Here is a 22,027-nt window from a genome sequence, read left to right as displayed (position 1 = left end):
AATAATTTTAGCAGAAGAAAACGACGACATCGTCTACATGATAAAACAGCTGCAAGACGAATTTAGAAGAAAGGGTTTCAAAATTAGTTATGATAAATCTTTCAAATATATTAAAATGATTGAATGCAAGTTCTATCTGTATCAGATGAGAAAGAATTACAATTTGGAGATTAATGAAATTAGGTTTAAAGGTTATCTTGGTAGCATTTTTATATACGTTTTGAAATTATTAGAATACTTTGTGTCTATCACAATTTCCTGTAATTTTTTATGATATTAAATCGATATCTATATCTTTACTGGAATGCCTTATCTCAGAGATGTGTTAAGTGGATACTTATATTTACAAATACAGTTAGCATGAATAAAGATTTTTTATGAGCAAATCACGATTGTCAATTTAAACTAGGTCACACAAGTGATTTCTTTTATTTGTACTCGAACCAGTGCCTAGAAATGATGTTCAGAGCAGTTGCAGCAACGTTTTTGCTGCTGTGTTATATACAAGATGCAGAAGTAGCTTTTTCAAGCTTCTACCCAAAACTGAAGCCAAAAAACATCAAAAGAGATGTAATTGTTACAGAAGATCCACTAATTTTAACGCCGTACATAGAGAACAACCAAATAGAAAAAGCTCAATCACTGGCCAAAGTTCCTTCCGATGTTTTCAAGAACGTAAAGTCTTATTCTGGATTCTTCACCGTCGATAAAGCCTTTGACTCAAACATGTTCTTTTGGTTCTTCCCAGCAGAAACCAACTACAAAGAAGCACCTGTTTTACTGTGGTTGCAAGGAGGTCCCGGTGCTTCTTCTTTGTACGCCATATTTCAAGAAAACGGACCATTCAACTACAACAATTCTCCAGATTTAGAACTGAACCCTTATTCTTGGAACAAGGAACATTCAGTCCTATACATAGACAACCCAGTTCAAACAGGATACAGTTTTACCAACAATGGCTTCGCACAAAACGAAACCAAGGTTGGTGAAGATCTCTATGAAGCTATCCGTCAGTTTTTCCTGCTGTTTCCGGATCTTCAAAAGAACGACTTCTTCATTACGGGTGAGTCTTATGCAGGAAAGTATATTCCAGCGGCGGCGTATGCCATTTACACGAAGAATAAAGAAGCAGAGTTGAAAATTAACTTGAAGGGAATGGCTATTGGAAACGGTTTGTGCGATCCTGTGCATCAATTGGTTTATTCCGACTATCTGTATCAGATAGGATTGGCGGATAGTAATGAGAAGGAAGAAATACATCATTTGGAAAAAGAAAGTAAGTACTTTTCCCGTGCCCGTATCCTTTATTTGCTACTACTACTATCGGTTTACAGCGTTCTCCGACGCCTTCCGACTCACATTTGCCATTCTTCTCTGTTTAACCATAGACCTGCAGGGATTTCTCTCTCCTCTAGTTCTTTTTCAGTTCATTCACTCCATCTTCTTCTCGGCCTTCCTTCTTTCCCTTCTCTCCCTTGTGGTGTCCACGTCAAAATCTTTTTAGGGATCTGGTCAGCATCTAAACATTCCGTATATGTATTTGGAACCTAGGAGTTTTCTATTGGTTCGTTGCAGCACGCGGTCACATTTTAACCAATAGGCGGCGAGGTCCCAAACGCATATACGGAATGTTATTCGGTTCCAAATTCATATACGGAATGCTAAATATTCGTACACCGAAAAAGATAAGTTTTTATTAGAGTCTGTTAAAAGGAGATTAATTTTAAAATACTTGTTACTGTATTAATAAATAAAAATAAAACAATTATAGTATTTGGAATGTTATTTGGTGCGAAATTCATATACGGTATGTTAAATATTCGTAGAACAAAAAGACGATTTTTATTAAAGCCAATTAAAATGAGACTGGTTTTTAATAGTATATTATGCAACGAGCATTTAATGATGGTCATTATGAAGCGAGTATAAGGGATACGAAACGAGCCGCCTAGCGGCAAATTTCGTATAGAGTACGAGCTTCATAATGATAATTAAATGCAAGTTGTTTACACGATTTTTTCTATGATCATTCACAAAAAAATATATTCAAATTTATTAATTTTGTAACGCAAACAAATTAAGTAGTTTGTCAGTCTGACAGTTTGTTTACATATTGAGAACTGTCAAAGAGTATGTATTTGATTCGCCATTGGTTACTGCGCGTGTGCCACCTTTATCGCGAATGTCATATCGCGATTCTATTGGTTAAAAATCCGTATCCTAATGAAAATATGTATCATAATGAAGTTCATTATGATACAGGTGGTGACATCATGAATGATATTTTATAGTGTGAGAATAGAAAAATTATTGTTAATGTATTATTAAAGATCCACAAGGAAAAAGGTTTTCCTGTAGTTGGCTGTATTGTATACCATATAATACAAAAAACGAATAAAGTCCTTTATAAAAAGTCTATATTTAAAATCCCTAAAAAGGGCTACATCACAGAACTAGTTTTAGATTGATTGATCAATCATCATCCGTGCTTTCCTAAAATGAATATAACCTGATAAAATGATGCAAAGGTTTTAAAATTTTGACTACGTTTAAGAAAGTCGTAGGTTATACCTACTCACGTGTCCTTACCATTCTAACCACCAAAATATAATATTACAAATTTTATTTACATATATTACATAATTACAAATATTTTGGTGGTTAGCATGTAAGATCACGTGAGTATAACGTACAACTTTTTTTAACCGTAGTCAAAATTTTAAAACCTTTGCACCATTTTATAAGGTTAAATTCATTTTAGGAAAGCACTGATGATGATTGGTCAACCAATCGAAAACTAGTTCTGTGATGTAGCCCTTTTTAGGGATTTTATATTGACCTTTTATAAAGGACTTTATTCGTTTTTTTGTATTATATGGTATACAGCCAACTAGAGGAAAATCTTTTTCCTTATAGATCTTTAATAATACATTAACAATAATTTTTCTGTTCTCATACTATAATATTAGACCAGGGCGGATCTGTAAAAATATTAGTACATTTGGACGTTTAGAGGTGACTCAAATTTTTTTGCAGAAATTGCTTGAAAATAAATCAAATAATAATATTTGAGTTATCCTCCCTCTCAAAAAGGTCCGGAACATTGTTTAAATAATCAAAATATCAAAAAATTAAGGAAAAATTCGATATTTTTCTTGGTTTTTTGATTATAACTTTATAAGTATTCATTTCCGCGAAAAGTTGTACTGACATAAAAGTTGCGTAATTAAATTTGCTACAATATAAAATTGGTCAATAATTTAAAAAATAGTCACCCTTGTTGCAAAATAGCAATAATTTTGAAAAAAATATACAAAAACGAGTATTCGCATTTTACGTTTTTCAACCATTTATGCTACACTTAGGACCTTCATGTTTTACCCTGAAAAACTTTATGATACAGTAAAACAATACTGTTAATTTCATTAGGATCAATTCAACAGATTTTGCAAAATAAATTTTGCAATCCAGCTTTCGTAAAAAAAATTATTTTTTTCAAAATGTTACAGGACTGAAAATAAAGCAGATAGCAAGTTGAAAATTTTTTTACTTATAGAAGTGTACCGTACCTTTCATTTGCAATTTTGCAGATTTAAAATCGATTAACACCACGGCGTCAGGAATTTTTTTAAATAAACATTAATTATTGATGCTACGCGCAGGACAGCTGATACTTTGCTCTGATTGGGCATTCCAATGACCTTTGATAATGATTGATACATTTTAATTTTTATTATATTTCGATATAAATAAATAAATTTGTTTATTGCAAAATAAAAACACATGCTCTATCTTTAGAAATAACACTTTTATTAGCAAAAACTTTCTTTGTTCATATATTTTAACTTAAATAATAAAAGTTTATTATTTTTAAACATATGCAATTGTTTAAACAATATTTCAAAATCAATAATAAAATTAGTTTGATTTTTGTGAAATTAAAATATTAAAATACAACAAAATATAGAGTAAGAAAATAATATGTTAGATAAAGATTGGAAGAAATTTTGATGGAAATCAACTTGTGTGAATCGAACACCGCTGTCCTGCGCGTAGCACCAAAAATTATTGTTTATTTCAAAAAATTTCTGAAGCCGTGATAATTAATCGATATTAATTTTGAAAATTGCAAATGAAAGGTACAGTACATTTCTATAAGCAAAAAAAATTTCAACTTGATATCTGCTTTATTTTCAGTCTTGTAACATTTTGAAAAAATGAATTTTTTTTGCGAAAGCTGGATTGCAAAATTTATTTTGCAAAATCTATTGAACCGATCTTAATGAAATTTACAGTATTGTTTTTCTGTATCATAAAGTTTTTCTGGGTGAAATATGAAGGTCCTAGGTGTAGCAAAAATGGTTGAAAAACGTAAAATGCGAATACTTGTTTTTGTATAATTTTTTCGCAATTATTGCAATTTTGCAACTTTTATGTTAGTACAACTTTTCTTGAAAATGAATACTTTTAAAGTTTTAATCAAAAAATCAAGAAAAAAATCGAATTTTTCCTTAAATTTTTGACATTTTGGTAATTTAAACAATGTTCCGGACATTTTTGAGAGGGAGGATAACTCAAATATTATTATTTGATTTATTTTCAAGCAATTTCTGCAAAAAAATTTGAGTCCCCTCTCAACGTCCATCTCAAAACAGATGCGCCCTGGACTATATATCAATTATGATGTCACTACCTGTATCATAATGAACTTCATTATGATACAGATTTTCAATATGATACAATAACCAATAGGATCGCGATATGACATTCGCGATAAAGGTGGCACAGGCGCAGTAACCAATGGCGAGTCAAATATATACGCTTTGACAGTTCTCAATATGTAAACAAACTGTCAGACTGACAAACTACTTAATTTGTTTGCGTTACAAAATTAATAAAGTTGAATATATTATTTTTGTGAACGATCATAGAAAAAATCGTGTATACAACTTGCATTTAATTATCATTATAAAGCTCGTACTCTATACGAAACTCGCCGCTAGGCGGCTCGTTTCCTATCCCTTATACTCGCTTCATAATGACCATCATTAAATGCTCGTTGTATAATTTACTACTAAAAACCAGTCTCATTTTAACTGGCTTTATTAAAAATCGTCTTTTTGTTCTACGAATATTTAACATACCGTATATGAATTTCGCACCAAATAACATTCCAAATACTATAATTGTTTTATTTTTATTTAATAATACAGCAACAAGTATTTTAAAATTTATCTCCTTTTAACAGACTCTAATAAAAACTTATCTTTTCCGGTGTACGAATATTTAACATTCCTTATATGAATTTGGAACCGAATAACATTCCGTATATGCGTTTGGGACCTTGCCGCCTATTGGTTAAAATATGACCGTGTGCTGCAACGAACCAATAGAAAACTCCTAGGTTCAAAATACATATACGGAATGTTTAGATGCATCCGGTCATCTGGCATTCTCTGTACATGGCATCCTATATTTAACCCATCTGATTTTGCTTGGTCTACTTCTTCGTTTTTTCTTCGATATAATGCATCCATAAAGGGTACACCCTGTTAAAATCTGAAAAATTATTTCACTAATTTTTTTCATTTTTTACTGTGATTAAAAATTAGATTCAGCGTTATTTTAGACCCCCTCCACACCAACGTCATTATTTGGATTTATTTTTTTTTTCAATGGATTGCAATCAATTTCCACATGCATAGTTTAGGCTTTTAATTTTATAGACCCGTAGGTTGAGTGTACATTGAAATGTTACATTTTTTAGGCCTTACCTTGCAATCTGTTAGAGGAGTCAATTTTATTTTTTTAATGTGTAGGAGGGATCAGTAGAAGCTTAAGTTTAAGTTTTTGGGGTCGGCAATATCTCGTAAACTACTAACCCTACGGAAAATCTAATACAACACAAAATGTAGCAAATTAAATTTTCTACAATTTTGTTTCTATTACTTTTTATCGTCAAGTGACTAACAAAAAAGTTATAAACAAAAATAAGTAAAATTTTTTTAAAAAGTTTCCTTTTGGGGGTTATAACTTTTTTCAGTAGATTTTACAATAAAATAACATTATAGCAATTTTGTAGAGGGTTTTTCAGCGAACAATTTCCACTATAAAGTTGTTTAATTCTATTTATTTATCTAGGTTTACAGCTCTCCAAACTTGACCAGAATCTCCAATAGTGCTCATAGGGATACAATAAAAACAAAACGTTAGGCTTACTTTTCTATCTACATATTATTTTATTCATACAATTTATTATGATTTTAACATTCCTATGCTATTATTAATCTATTTTTGACCTTTCTCCCCACTATAAAACTTAAAACCCTAAGCATATATATAGAAAAGGTCCAAGAAGTTATTTGAGGAGAAATTCGCAGGTCCAGAAGAGGAATGACGCAACCGCAAAATGTAAAATTCTTCAGAAGACAAAAAAAAACGATTTTTAAATATTTAAAATAGGGATTAAATGAAGAGTAATCGTCCAGGAGCATCGGTATGGCGTTTGTTTTTTGACAACGATGGCTTTTATTTTCATCGATATTGGTTCGAATTACATTATCTTAATTTACTCGCCCCATTTTCAACCCTACCTACAGTTGCGTCATTATGCATCTGAAACAAGGTCTAACAGCGCGTATTTCAGTAACGACGGCGACGCAACTACCCTATAGTGGCTCAGCACATTTTTACAGTTCTCAGTTTTACTAGGTCGTTTCTGTACTGTATCATCTGTACATAGTATTTTAGAAGTTAACTACGCAATAAACAGGAATTGGCAAAATTTGCAGTTACGTTATTCTTCTTCCCTACCGGACTGAATATCTGCCTGCTATTACTTTTTTTAGTTTGTACCTGACTGCCAGACCTCCACTTTCCATTCTCATTCAACAGAGACACACCACACTAGTTTTGAATCTGAACCTGACATACTTTTTTACGAGGTGGAATTCGCTTTAAAAAGACTTTTTAAACAAAGCAGCAGGATATGATCTCATTACTGCAGACGTCTTGAAGCATCTTCCGGAATGTGGAGTGAAAATATTACATCGATTGTGTAATGAAATATGGCACACAGGCGTCTGGCCTGAGGATTGGAGAAATACCATAATCATACCTCTTCATAAGAAAGGTTCAACAAATAATTGTAACAACTACAGGCTATTAGCTCTCAGTGGCGTGCTGGAACTTTTCAAGCGGCCCGGTGATTTTGTAGAAAAGCGGCCTCCCATCCTCATTTTACCTTCTATTATCAGGATGTTTTATTCGTTGTTTAAAAAAACAAAAACAAAAACAAAAATATAAATTATTTTTGATACAAACATAAAACTTCGAATTCAATGATTTTTTTAATTTGCCATATTTTTTCATTTAAGAATAATAATCTTACAAATAATAAATGACATGTATGACAATATTGTATGCAGTAACGCAGAAACCATAATTTCCTGAATAAATATAATATGAATTTGATGTAATTAAGATAAAAGTAAAATAACATTTTGAGAATTTTTCAATTATGTATTAAGCTCAATTTTAGTAAATTAATTATACAAGAGAGTACAAATGCAAGTAGAGTGCAAATACTTTAATTTAAAAATATTTTTCTACAACCACTATTCAAAGTGCACTTTTCTGCACGGTTTTATGTTAGCAAACTTGATATTTTCTCACAGTATAAGATATTTGACATTAGTGTGCAGAAAAGTGACGTTTCTGTGCCGCAAAGTGACGTTTCTGTGCCGCAAAGTTCTTTTCTGCACAGTTGACTACCTCATTCTGAGTAACGTTATATTCTGTTTACATCCGTGGACTACCGCATTCTGAGTAACGTTATATTCTGTTTACATCCGTGGTTAAACTTTAGACAAATATATAACCTATAAGACAATTATTATACTTAACTATAGCATAGAAACTAAATTATGGATGTTACAACTGTTTTATTTTACAATTTTATTCTTATTAAACATTTTATAATTATCAAATAACCAATAAGGATTTAGCAACCTATGCAAGAGACGTCGAATGAAGTAGGTTTTGTGTAAATTCGTGACTGCATAAATATAATGTTAATAATGTGTAATAATTGTTTAAATTTAAACAAATTAAGGCAGTGCATTAATTTTTTAACTGATTTCTGTGCAATTTATTTAGGTATAAGGAATTTAAATTGATTAGTAGGTATTAATTAAATACAGTTTAAAATTTATCACATAGGTACCTATTATAATTAATCGTCGTTTGGAAATTGTGATTTTTATTTTTAGGAAAAACTGTGCTTGTAGAAAAAGTATAGTGTGAAACACGTGCAGAAAGGTAATTTCTCACTCGTTTGAATTGCGGCACTCGCTTGCGCTCGTACCGCAACTTTTCAAACTCGTGAGAAATTAGTACCTTTCTGCACTTGTTGCACAATATACTATTTTCTACAAACGTGTTAAAAATGCAATTTTTAGCACTCCATACGAGCGTTAAAAATGCTACTTTAAGGCACTAGTGCTTTAAAAAAATTTTAAGGCACTGCAGTTAAAAAAGAGAAATGTCAGATTTTGAAACGTCAAAATATTTATATTTCATTTATTAACATTAATATTAATAGTAAAACTTGCGCAATTTGAAAAAGGTGGTTTAAAAGGTTTTTTTTAAATTTAATTTAAACTGTATTATTGCATTTTTAACACGTTTGTAGAAAAAAACTATTAAAATTTGTTAGAATATACAACAATAAAAGTAAGATGTCATTCTATAGTTGTTATGATTTAGGTACGTATTGACAGTATAGGCGGTTTTGATGTAATGTCAAGGACAATATAAAAATGGAATGTCAGTCAAGTTCAAGTAAAAGTTTTTGTAGATATTGCCCTGTAATGAATAAATTATAATTGTTGATATATAAGACGTTTGTAGAAAAAATATTTTTTCATTTTTAAGGCACTCATGTGAATTTCAGAATTCGCTTCGCTCATTCTGCAAACTTTCACATGCGCAGTCGCGGATCTAGCAGGATCCAGCATCGTCAAGAGAGGGGGCCGATTGGCTAAATTTCTATGAAAAATAAACGAATAATTGAATGTTTTTATAATCTTTATATATAACTTGGTTTGAGAGGGGGGCAACTACCCCATCGCCCTCCCCTAGATCCGCCACTGCACATGCGTGCCTAAAACGTGTACTTTTAACACATATCATAAATAACTATTAAAATGTTAATGCAACGCAATAATCTAAATATTCTTTTGCGATTATTTTATAAAATAATTACTTAACTCTTGATCAATAATTTCCGCATTAAAGTAGATTGTTCGATTGTTGAGCAAATACGTCGATTATTCCATCATTTTTAAGCTCAGACAAAGCTTCTTTTTCTATAGCCATTAGCATAAAAGTGATCTTGTGTTAAAGTAAGTACTTCTTAACCGATTTTTTATGCATTTTAATGTTGAAAAGCTTTTTTTGCAAGATACTGGTGTCACTGAAAGAGTTAATAAATGCTTTATATTATACTATTTAAATTTTGATAAGCACACAGCACACTGATATAAGTTGTACTTTTACAAAACAGCGTAACAGCAAGCTATACAATCTTTACACTTTTTAGTACCACACGGAGGTGAAGTTTTCACGATATCAACATTGTCATTTGTTACTTCATGTTCATTATCACTTAGATTAATAATATCATATTATCATTTTTCATATTTTCTGTAGACTGAACATATTCATCATTAACTCGATCTTCTATAATCTCAGTATGTATTTTGCAAAATCCTATTTTTAATACAATACATTTATCAGAAGAATCCACGAGTTCTTCTCTAATTGCAGTCGCAAATATGGTAGGATAAAAATTTCTTAATTTTTCAGTATACCAATTTTTATTGCATCAAAATTTCTAGGATGTAGAGTGCTTAGATCATCATAAAACGGTTTGATTTGTCTTGATCAAATCGTTTTTCGATACTTCCAATAATTCGGTCAAAAGTGAGCAAGACGTTTTTCCATTTTTTATTCTGCAGAGTACATACATGTTTGAAGGAAATTCATAAATATACTTGTATGTATGAAAATAAATAATATTATCTGTAGCAATCTATTTATGCATATAGACTATAGAGCCTTATTCATTTACTTAAGCTGTATTTCACAATTAAAAAATTAATTTTTTTTTAATGTTTTAGTTATATTATTAGCAAAATTAACATCCGATTAGAAATTAAAAAAAATATTTTTTTATTACATCTAAAAATTTTTGAGAAAATATTTGACCGGCCTCAAGAGGCCGCGGCCTCTCGGTGATTGCACCGATTCATTTATATGGCCAGCACGCCACTGTTAGCTCTAATATCACACGCCAGTAAGGTGATCCTCTACATACTGCAACGGCGTCTAGAAAACTTCATAAGTTGGCAAATAGCACTTGAGCAGGCTGGATTTGTAAAGGGCAGAGGTACTAGAGAACAAATCCTTAATGTAAGAAACATCATAGAAAAAGCCAGAGAATACCAGATCCCGATATTTATATGTTTCGTCGATTATACAAAGGCCTTTGATAATGTTAGATGGGACAAACTATGGAACATACTGACGACAATGGGTGTACCTAAACACTTGACTCACCTTATTAACAAACTGTACCAAGATAACCTGGCATATATTCGAATGGACGGATACCTGTCTGACAAATGCACTTTGGAGAAGGGAGTACGCCAAGGATGCGTTTTATCTCCCTTATTATTTAACATCTATTCGGAGTTCATAATGCGCAGAGTCTTGGATGGTTGGGAGGGAGGAGTAAACCTAGGTGGTGTTAAGATATCTAACTTGCGTTTCGCAGACGACACTACACTTCTAGCCTCTACTCCAGAAGAAATTACTGAATTATTAAAAAAACTCGAGGACTCATGGTTAACTACAACAAAACCAAAATCATGGTTATTGATCGCCAACAACAGTTTTCTGAAACCCAAACTATTGCGGGATGCGAGGTAGTCTCATCTATGATATATCTTGGAGCTCTAGTTAACAACACAGGCAGTTGTGAACCCGAAATTAGAAGACGCATTCAACTAGCAAGAGCAGCCATGAGTGAACTAAACGGGGTCTGGCGTAATCGTCACATTATTATGACAAACAAAAAGAGACTCGTTTCAACTCTGGTCTTTTCCATATTTTACTATGCATGCGAGACATGGACAGTCAAAGAATCAGATAGACGCCTTTGAAATGTGGACATGGAGACGCCTGCTTCGAATTCCATGGACGGCTCGCCGTACAAATATCTCGGTTCTGGATGAAATTAAACCGGATCAGCGTCTCTCCAGTACCGTTTACTCTAGAATTTTAAAGTTCTTCGGTCATATCCATAGAAGTGATCACAAAATGGAGCGGTTGGTGGTCCAAGGAAGGCCTCAGACTCAACGCCAACGCGGAAGATCTCCACAGCGATGGGCGGACATTACTAAAAAGCTTCTCAACAAACAGTACACTGAGGCAATACATGTAATTGATGACCGCGACCAGTGGAGAAATATTATCAATCAAACTGTCCAAGCTGCTGAAGCCCAATTATGAACCACAACACATCTACTAAGATGTTAATGACTATGATGATGATTACTTTTTTTATTATAATTTATCCTAGGTGGCACAGCAGTCGGTTCCCCTCTACTTAACTTATTCTTACAGTTGTGCTACGTATTTGACCACGTGCAGTCGTATTAAAAATTGTGAAATGCATTTTGAGTTTTATAGAAAATAAGATTAAGAGTGGATAAAATATATATTTTTATGATTAGATAAGCATTTTGTGTTTTTTGTAAGCGCGCATCATGAGTAGTGGTTATTTTAGTTGTAAGAAACCTCTGGGGAAAATTATTTGTCAGTGGGAAAGTCGAGCCATCTTTACTCACTGTTGTCGTCGAACGTTATTCATCTCTTTATATGGCAGAAATAAAGACCATTCTCTGGAAACCCTGAGATACAAACGATTCGCTGAAACAGCAACAAAAATGCATTTAGTCTCTTCTCACTTCCTCCAACACAAGATGCAGACCATTTTCACAGACTCCGAGTGTATCACCAGATTCAGCCATGGCTCGGTAAACATTGTGATCCAGAAGATTGGGGCTGGAAAAAGCATGGAAAATTTTGGATACCAATCCAAACTTCCAAGCATCCAGTACCCCCGAGCTTATTAAATTCATCTTTTGCAGATGCAATGGAAACTGGAACTGTGAAAGTTCAAGCAACATCGTGGACATATCAACATTAGTTATGGAAGAAAATTAATTGGAAGATGAATTACCGAGCAACATCGTGGACATATCAACATTAATTATGGAAGAAAATTAATTGGAAGATGAATTACCGACAATGACCCAAACTCTTTATTCTCATTATACCACAAAAATTCCCCTCGGATACTGATTCAGATCTTGACTCGCAACCTGAACCATAGAAAAAATAATAATTATGATAGATCTTTTTCAACATATAATAATAAATAATATTATTTTGTCTAGAAATTGTCCGTGGATTAGGCCTATTGGGGATACCACACAAAAAACGCACCTCCAGACTATACCTCTTAGGTGGAGGGGAAAAGGGTCAAAAATAGCGTAATAATAGCATAGGAATATTAAAATCATAATAAATAAATATAAAGATAGAAAAGCAGTAAGACCAATGTTTTATTTTTATTGTATTCCTATGTGAATTCGAGAATTTGGCCAAGTTTGGAGCGCTGTAAAACCTAGATAAGTAAACAAAATTAAACAACTTTATAGTGGAAATTGTTCGTTGAAAAATCCTCTACAAAATCGCTATGTTATTTTATTGTGAAATGAACGAAAAAAAGTTATAACCTCCCAAAGGAAAATTCGTACATTTAATCTTATTTTTGTTTATAACTTTTTTGTTGGTCACTTGACGATAAAAAGTAATAGATATAAAATTGTAGAAAATTTAATTTGCTACATTTTATGTAAAATTAAATTTTCTGTGGGTTGACTAGTTTAGGAGATACAGTGCAAAAGCCCTTTGCACCCCTTTTTCCAAGATGGCGGCCGGGGGACAAGGGTTTCAACCCCAAAAACTTGAACTTATGCTTCTACTGAACCCCCCTACACATTAAAAAAATAAAATTGACTCCTCTAAGAAATGCAACCCTAAAATGTAACATTTCAATGGACTAATAATCTAAAAGTGCATTTTTTTTCGTATAACTTCTTTGGAGATGGCTGCAGATCTAATTTTTTATTTTGTGAAAAACTGGTTTGTAGGGGAATTCCCTATTTTATAGACTTTTAAATACATCAAATCAACGTTTTTTATAGATTATGTATAATTTAAAGTAACTGAGCCCTTCAAATTCATTAAAAATTTGGTTGAAACATCTTTAAAACTCCAAAAGACCATGTTTTTTAATCGTGGTTAATCACAACCTGAATCAATGCAAATTCAGACATCAGGCAAACAAATACAACCATTGTTGTGAAAAACCAGGATTTCAGGGGTTATTCAGGGTTTTTACTTGATATATCTTTCCATCTTTAGTGCATTTTCAGCTTCCATGATATCTTTCATTATAAAGCATTTTGTTGGTGTCTCTGTAACTGTTGTTTGGAAGGTTTTCTCCACTCTAAGCTATCTAAGGCTAAAGCTAATATCTAAGGCTATCTTAAATAAGGGTCCCTTTGAGCTCTCTAGCTGCAATCTTATACAAGGCCCCCTAGATGCTACTTTCCAGGCTTTCGCAAAGTTCTTTCCAGCATCTTCTCCTTTCGCCGTTTCTGTGGTTAGTTCTCTCTTTAAGCTTTTAGTCTTTCTTATTAATTCATTGCAATCGCTTCTTATAACGTCTATGATGTTATCTGTTCATCAGTATGGGCGGGTGCTCATTCTTATTCTCCTTGGTAACATATATCGGCTAGATCATATCCAGATTCAAAACTATTTGGGTGTTCTTCTTTCCTTGTAATTCTTATTTTAGCCTTTTTCTTATCAAGGAACTGATTTTTCAACATCAGGACAGAAGAGTGCCCTTATCTTGGGCTAACTAACCTAATCTTAGCCTTCTGTCGTCCATTTTTGGACATATACCTCTACCAACTCCTTCCATCGATCTGTATCCTGACCAGTGGCGGCTCGTGAGTTTTACACTGGGGGAGGCTCTAACTATAAAAAATCTAGACAAATTTGCACTAGCAAAAAAATGCACCAAAACTGTAATTTAAGGCTCCCCCACAACGATAGAAGTTCCTTGTAATTGCCGCGATTAATGGAATCATCACTTTCATCGTGTCCGCGAAAAGCTAATTTTGCGAAGCCCAATATATTGTTATATCGATAAGCCTTTTTAAATTGATCCTATTCTCCAAAACCTGATTATTGTAAGTAAGTATGGCTTCTTTTTGAGCTGTATCTAAAGCAGTTACTATATTTTGTTTAGCAAAAAGTTTTAATTTACACGACGAAAATATGTGATCTTTAGATTTGGAATGTCTTTCAGTTGAACGAGGTAAATTTTTTAGATCTGAATATCCTATTTTAGACCACGTTGTATGTTCGGTTTGTGTTGAAAATAAGATACAAGGATAGCAAAAAACTTTTTCCCTCTTAATAGACCCGGTTAACCAGTCCCATTTATTATACCAATTAATATTAAATGCACGATTTTGATGATTACCTGAGGATTTAATAATAGTTAAATTTGACTGTGGTCTGTGGTCTTCCTAAGGTTTTAATAATATAAGCTTTATTATATGTATATCCTTAAAGTATTAAAATTATTCCTGAGCAGCCAGTCAATTATATCTTCAGATATTTTGATTTCGTTTAACTTATCCATTTTATATAAACAAACAACGGTACATAAATTGTAAAAATAACCTTACCAAGCCAATAACAACACAAATAAAAATATATGAATTACGAAAATTCACCAAACACTAATTAAAAAAAAAATAAACTGATAAAATCACGCCAAGAAATACCCTGACTATTAACTTCCTTATAGAATATAAGTAAAAACACAAGTGAGCCTAATTCTGGTTTAGCCTCCCCTGCATTATATTTCTGGGTAGTATGACGTGAAGCGATATAATATTACGTTTCTCTATCGAGTATTATTGTACGCATAGGAAACTATATTGGTGGTTTCGAGAAGTTTGTCGTAACTTATAACACAACGGACAACGACACACACGGCGTGGACAAACAGTCTGAAATCAAAAAATTAAACTCCTTTGAGATGTGGTGCTACAGGAGAATCCACAGAATATCGTGGACTGAAAAAGTAACTAATATAGAGGTGTTACAAAGAATGAAGAAAGAATGTGAAGTCATAAAATCTGTTAAAATTAGAAAGATTCAATATCTGGGTCATATAATGAGGGGCGAGTACGCATTACTTAGGTTAATTATGCAAGGGAAGAGAAACCCAGGACGACACAAACAAAATATCCTGGCTAAGAAATTTGAGAGAGTGGTTCGGTTGCAGCTCATTAGAATTATTCAGAAGTGCGGCCAATAAAATTAAAATAGCGATGATGATTTCCAACCTCCGATAGGGGAAGGAACCTGAAGAAGAAGAATAACACAACGGAGTCGAGTCTGGTTTCTGCCTCCCTTGGTTGCCAGACCGATTTATACAATTCCCCCAAAAATGACATTTAAAAAAAATCCCCCAAAATTCATCTGCCATTTCTTCTTCTTTTTTCTGAGCTGTCATCTGTCATTTCTTCTTCTTTTTGGGCTGTCATCTGTCATTTTTTCTTCTTTTTTGGCTGTCAAGTGTCATTTTACCAGCGTAGAATTTTAGTAGATTTTATACAATATATTATAAATCTACCATTTACATATCTTATAAAATGATTTTGTGTCATCTTCTGATACAGGACCAATCCATCATACATAGAATAATTAATTATTAATGACAAACACCAATAAAATTCTATTAAACAGATTACCTTTCTTTAAGTTCAGCATCCGATTCCCAAGTAAGTCGGTATTTTCGGGTATACTCCTTTTCTTTAGGCATATTTTTAGATTAACACGTCTACAAACACTAATTTAAATACATTATGCGTATTATTATTGAACACACCAGAAATATAACCTTCTTCAAAGTTAATTCTAGAAAAGTAAATAAAGTTAAGCAATAGGAGATACGATATTCTGTGTTTCACATAGGTACCATTATGAATATTTAAATACACCATCAAGCGCACAAAAACCAAATTTTGTTGTGTCGTTGTTGAAGAAAACTGTAATGCTTTACAAAATAAGTTAAGTAGTTTGTACTAGATGGCAGAATCGACTATAAATGAATTTATATTCAAAGATTTTTGTGAATCACAGTTTAACTTGAAATTCAAAATCGGCCAAGCAATGGAATGTGTTCTTAAAATTATACTCCAAAAAACCCCAATGCGAAAAAATTTTCCTCCAAAAAAATCCCCCATTCAGTGTATACCCCAAAAAATCTCCCAAACAAGAAAAAATACCCCAAATTTGGGGGAAATTCCCCCAATCTGGCAACCCCGGAGGAGCTGCTCACAGCGAGGTGGGTATATAGATGCGTTCCAGATGCGTACAAGTGCGCAGTAATTTACACTTTGTATTAGTACTAGCGCTTGTTGTTTCTCGTGATTCAAAATAAACAAAACAGTGACATTTCATCAATAATTATAGAAATATTACCTATGTCCCAGAGATGACATAAAATGTGTAAAAAATTTATGGGGAGGCTAAGCCTCCGTTGCCTCCTCTGACTAGCCGTCACTGATCCTGAGCAACATACTCCCAATTTGTTCCGGCTTCCTTTTATGTCATCTACCCATCTCATCTATGGTATTCCTTTAGGCCGTCTACCTTTGTAACCTAACCTACCCTAATTCAACTTTGTATAGCTACATAATTATCAACAACTATTTATTTTTTTAGTTATACAATATATCCATAAAGAAGACTTCCAGAAAGCCTTTGAACTATTTGACGATCTTCTAAATGGAGACCTAAACGGAGGAAACACTTTGTTTAAAAACATCACTGGATTTACTTCTTATTATAATTACTTACAGGACCATGGTTCAGGAGAGTCAAACTTAACTGATTTCCTGGAAAGCGAGCAAGTCCGAAAAGCGATTCACGTAGGCAACCTAAAATACAACGACGGAGACGACGTGGAGAAAAAACTGGTCCTGGACTTAATGCAGTCCGTAGCGCCGTGGATTTCTGAACTGCTCAGCAACATCAGAGTTCTTTTCTACAACGGACAGCTTGATATAATAGTTGCCTATCCCACTACTGAGAACTTTTTAAAGCATTTGCATTTCAGTGCTGCCAACGAATATAAAACTGCTCGAAGGCAGAAATGGTATGTGGGTGATTATCTAGCCGGATACGTTAAGCAGGCTGGTAACTTGACAGAGGTTTTGGTGAGAAATGCTGGGCATTTGGTTCCTGGAGATCAGCCAAAGGCAGCGCTGGATCTAATTACACGTTTTACACAAAATCAACTTCACTAGAATAAAGATATGTTAGTCTGTTCAGATTATCGGCGAATAGGCCATTTTTGGGAAAAGTTATTTACCAGCAATTTTATTGCTGGAATCGAATCTTATGATTGTATATATTAATAATATAGGTACACAAAGTCCGCAGATAGTGTGCTACTTTTTTTATAAACAAAATGGCGCCCGAAAATCGTGTTTTTTCAATTTTTGCTCTATAACTCCAAAGGTTTTATCTTTACACCAAGAACATCCAAATAAAAATTCACCGTAATTAAATTCTGCATAGAGACGTGTTTTTCCCGATTTACTTCGACGAAAATTTTCCCCGGAAAATGCGGTTTTTTCCAACAAAATCTTTAATTTTCAACTAAAATTTTAGATAAATAATTGTTTATCAATAATTAAATAACTTAGTAATATAAAACCTCTTTTCGTATAGGTTATAATTCCATAAGCCAATGAAAATTGAATGAACAGTTTAGCAACAATTTAATTGTTAATTAAAAATTTACGGTAGCTATAATAACCACAATAATTACGATTCATAAGAATAACTATGATTTTTGTATAAAATAACACAGTACCTATCTAATGTACTTTACATAATTGAAATTGGACTATTTAAGCGGCCTGAAGAATATTTTAAAATTATAAACAATTTTTTGGCTTATAAACAAATAGAATATCTCGGGATATATTAAATTAAATCATGAAAACGGTATTGGAAAAAAGCGGCAGGACGCTTGTTTTAAAAGAAAAAACGTTTAATTGTGATAAGTGGTTCCTGAGATACAACCGGTTAAAGATGACCGGCATTTACGGCAAAGATATAAATAATAGGATCATAATTTTTGAACCGTCACCTTTTTATTTCGGTCCTCTTTTTTCACACCAATTTCCATATCTTTAAAATACTCATATCATATATTATTATAATAAAAATATCGATATTACGAGTGAAAATTGCCAAAAATAGCAAAATTCCAATCAAAAATTAAGGTTGGACAAAATGTAATCTCAAAGTTCAAAATCGGTATACGTTAAAAAAATGCATTTTCTCGGCTTCCCATGAAGCAATTTTCTTCATTCTTTTTTTGTTCCCAAGTAACTCGAATAGAGCTATCTAACTAACGCATTATTAAATGTCAAAGTTACTTTTGTTTTGTTATAATAAATTAATTTATTTATTATAACAAAAATTTTTAATTTGTTTAAATAATTATACAGCTTTCAAATGAGAATATTTGTGTTTTTAACGTTAAAAGGTACACTTGTAGTAAGTTTATCTAAAAAAAAGTCTACAACTGAAAAAATATGTAGTTGTCTTTGCTTATAAATAAATTAATATATTATAACAAAACAAAAGCAAGTTTGACATATAATATTTCGTTATTTAGATGGCTCTGCTCCAGTTACTTGGAAACAAAAAAAAAAGAATGAAGAAAATTGCTCCATGGGAAGCCGAGAAAATGCATTTTTTTAACGTATAGCGATTTTGAACATTGAGATTACATTTTCTCCAACCTAATTTTTGATTGGAATTTTGCTATTTTTGTCAATTTTCAATATCGATATTTTTATTATAATAATATATTTTATGAATATTTTAAAGATATGAAAATTGGTGTGAAGAAAGAGGACCGAAATAAAAAGGTGATGGTTCAAAAATTATGATCGTATTGTTTATATCTTTGCCGTAAATGCCGGTCATCTTTGACAGGTTGTATCTCAGGAACCACTCATCACAACTAAACGTATTTTCTTTTAAAAGAAGCGTCCTGCTGCTTTTTTTCCTATAACGTTTTCGTGATTTAATTTAATTTAATATTTCCCGGGATAGTCTATTTGTTTATAAGCCAAAAAATTGTTTATAATTTTAAAATATTCCTGGGGCCGCTTAAATAGTCCAATTTCAATTCTGTAAAGTACATTAGATAGGTACAGTGTCTTTTTTTTTACAAAAATCATAGTTATTCTTATGAACCATAATTATTGTGGTTATTATAGCGACCGTAAATTTTTAATTAACAATTCAATTGTTGCTAAACTGTTCATTCACTTTCCATCGGCTTCTGGAATTATAATCTATACGAAAAGAGCTTTTATATTACCAAGTTATTTAATTATTGATAAACAATTACTTGTATAAAATTTTAGTTGAAAAGTAAAGATTTTGTTGGAAAAACCCGCATTTTACGGGGAAATGTTTCGTCGAAGTAAATCGGGAAAAACACGTCTCTATGCAGAATTTAATTACGGTGAATTTTTGTTTGGGTGTTTTTGGTGTAAAGTTAAAATCTTTGGAGTTATGAAGCAAAAATTGAAAAAAATACGATTTTCGGGCTCCATTTTGTTTATAAAAAAAGTAGGGCACTATCTGCGGACTTTGCATACCTATATTATTAATATATACAATCATAAGATTCAAGACACAATGAGTCAGATTAAAAAAATTATTAGAAGAATTTTTTTACTTAGCAACAACATTTTTGTTTATTTTAATAGTATTTTGTATTTTGACAACGAAACCCGATTTGGGCTTCGAAACGTTAATAAATTCATTTTTTAGTAAAATTGTGGCTTATTTCCCATAGAAAATACTTAATTATAAAAATGCCACAAGGAAATAGCTTCAGAACAACATAAGATTCGATTCCAGTAATAAAATTGCTGGTAAATAACTTTTCCTTGTATTTTGCTAATTAGTCCAGAGTAATGTGGACTTTCATATACAAGGGTGACCAGAAGTCAGCTGTCTTTGCAAATAATTATGTATTTAAAATAATTGTTCCAAATGTTCACCATTCATCACAATACACTTCAAATAACGTTTTTCAATCAAAGAGATCTTCAACGTTGTCCATCTTCGCGCAAAAAAACTGTTCCTAAATTGAAAAATCCATAGGAGTAATGTCTGGCGATCTTGGAGGCCACGATTCGTTTCCACGTCTACCGATCCATGCAGGACCCTGATATTAAAACTGTTTTAATAAAAACGCAAGTTGTTATAACCAAACACAACGACTAAACCCACAAAAAAGCCGGTATTCGTTCGTTTCAAGGTCGACTAACATATTGACTTATGCCCAGCTGGACGTGTTGTTAAGGATCGTTTAAACACAGCGATAAATCAAACAACTTATCAAGGTCAATCGAGTTGTTGCAACTTATCATTGTGTGTAAACGGTGCATCGCACAACTTATCAAAGTTGGAGTTGGGTTGAAGGTGATATCGCATTGAATCGCAGCGTCTAAACAGCGTTTCAACTTATCATCACAACTAGTTGCTGTGACTTATCGTTGTGTTTAAACGACGCTTTAGGAAATGCACGCTGAACGCCGGATAGAGTGGTGGAATTTGCTCATGCCTCGTTCCCAAGAACGCCAGCTGACTTGCGCCCACACCTATACAACATGACCAACACTAAAAAAAAGTTGAATTTGCTCAAAATAAGGTATTAACAATATTGTTTTAAAAACTAGTGATATAAGATATAAGAGCCAAAAACAGTCACTTTATTTAATTTAAAAAATGTGCCGAAATTGATGTATGTATTAGCATTGAGGTATTAAGTTTACTATTATTGTTATAAGTATAATATTTAATTTTTGTTACTTACAAATAAATTATATAGCTCTTAATTTTGCTTTTCTATGCATGTTTTAATATTTTAGACTACTTAAAATGTGATGACTCTTCATGAAAATGTAGATAACACCTGTGAAGTGCCTACTATAGTCTATATTAGGTATAATTAATATCAAAAAAGCATTGGAAGATGAAGTAGCAGGCATAAAAATAAATGGCCTACCCATATTATGTGAAATTAGATACGCCACTGACACAGTACTAATAGCAGAAACTATTACAGATCTACAAAGAATTTATATAAGGTTGTTGCAACGAGTGAAGAATTTGGTCTGTCATAAAGAAAACAAAATTCATGATTATATCAAAGAAAAATATTAGAAACATCAATCTACACGTAAATAATAAGACGATAGAACGAGTTCAGAATTATAATCTTTTTAGGGACAAACATTAGTGAAAAAAAAAAAACGATTATACCAAAGAAATACGAATTAAAATAGAAAAGGCTAGAAGTGCATTCACTAATATGAAACAAATATTATGTAGTAGAGACCTCAGCCTAAATCTTAGAAAGCGAGTACTAAAATGGTATGTATTTTCTGTTCTTTTGTATGGTGCGGAGACATGGACTCTCAATAAACAATGCCTCAATACATTGGAAGCATTTGAGATGTGGACGTATCGAAGAATGCTGAAAATCTCCTGGATAGACAGAATAACCAATGAGGAAGTACTTACTAAGGAGAATACAGAACAGCAGGAAGATACTGGATTCCATCAAAATAAGAAAACTTCAATACTTGGGTCATATAACACGTGGTGACAGATATGAACTCCAAAAATTAATTATGCAGGGAAAGATTCAAGGAAGGCGCAGCATAGGTAGGAGAAAAATGTCCTGGCTTAGAAATCTGAG

The 22,027-nt window shown here is 32.5% G+C and overlaps 1 protein-coding gene across 1 annotated transcript; it reads left to right on the top strand.

Moving 5' to 3' along the window:
• Positions 1-373: 373 nt before the first annotated feature.
• Positions 374-21,161, top strand: LOC126883385 (venom serine carboxypeptidase-like). Its single transcript, XM_050648910.1, has 2 exons — positions 374-1,276; positions 16,948-21,161. Exons 1-2 carry the CDS (start codon positions 457-459, stop codon positions 17,529-17,531), a joined length of 1,404 nt encoding a protein of 467 aa, XP_050504867.1. The 5' UTR covers positions 374-456; the 3' UTR covers positions 17,532-21,161.
• Positions 21,162-22,027: the final 866 nt, after the last annotated feature.

Source organism: Diabrotica virgifera, chromosome 4 (genome assembly GCF_917563875.1).
Source record: "Diabrotica virgifera virgifera chromosome 4, PGI_DIABVI_V3a".
Lineage (NCBI taxonomy): Eukaryota > Metazoa > Arthropoda > Insecta > Coleoptera > Chrysomelidae > Diabrotica > Diabrotica virgifera.
The sequence above is the reverse complement of the archived record's forward strand: the minus strand, read 5'-3'. Positions and strand labels throughout refer to the sequence as shown.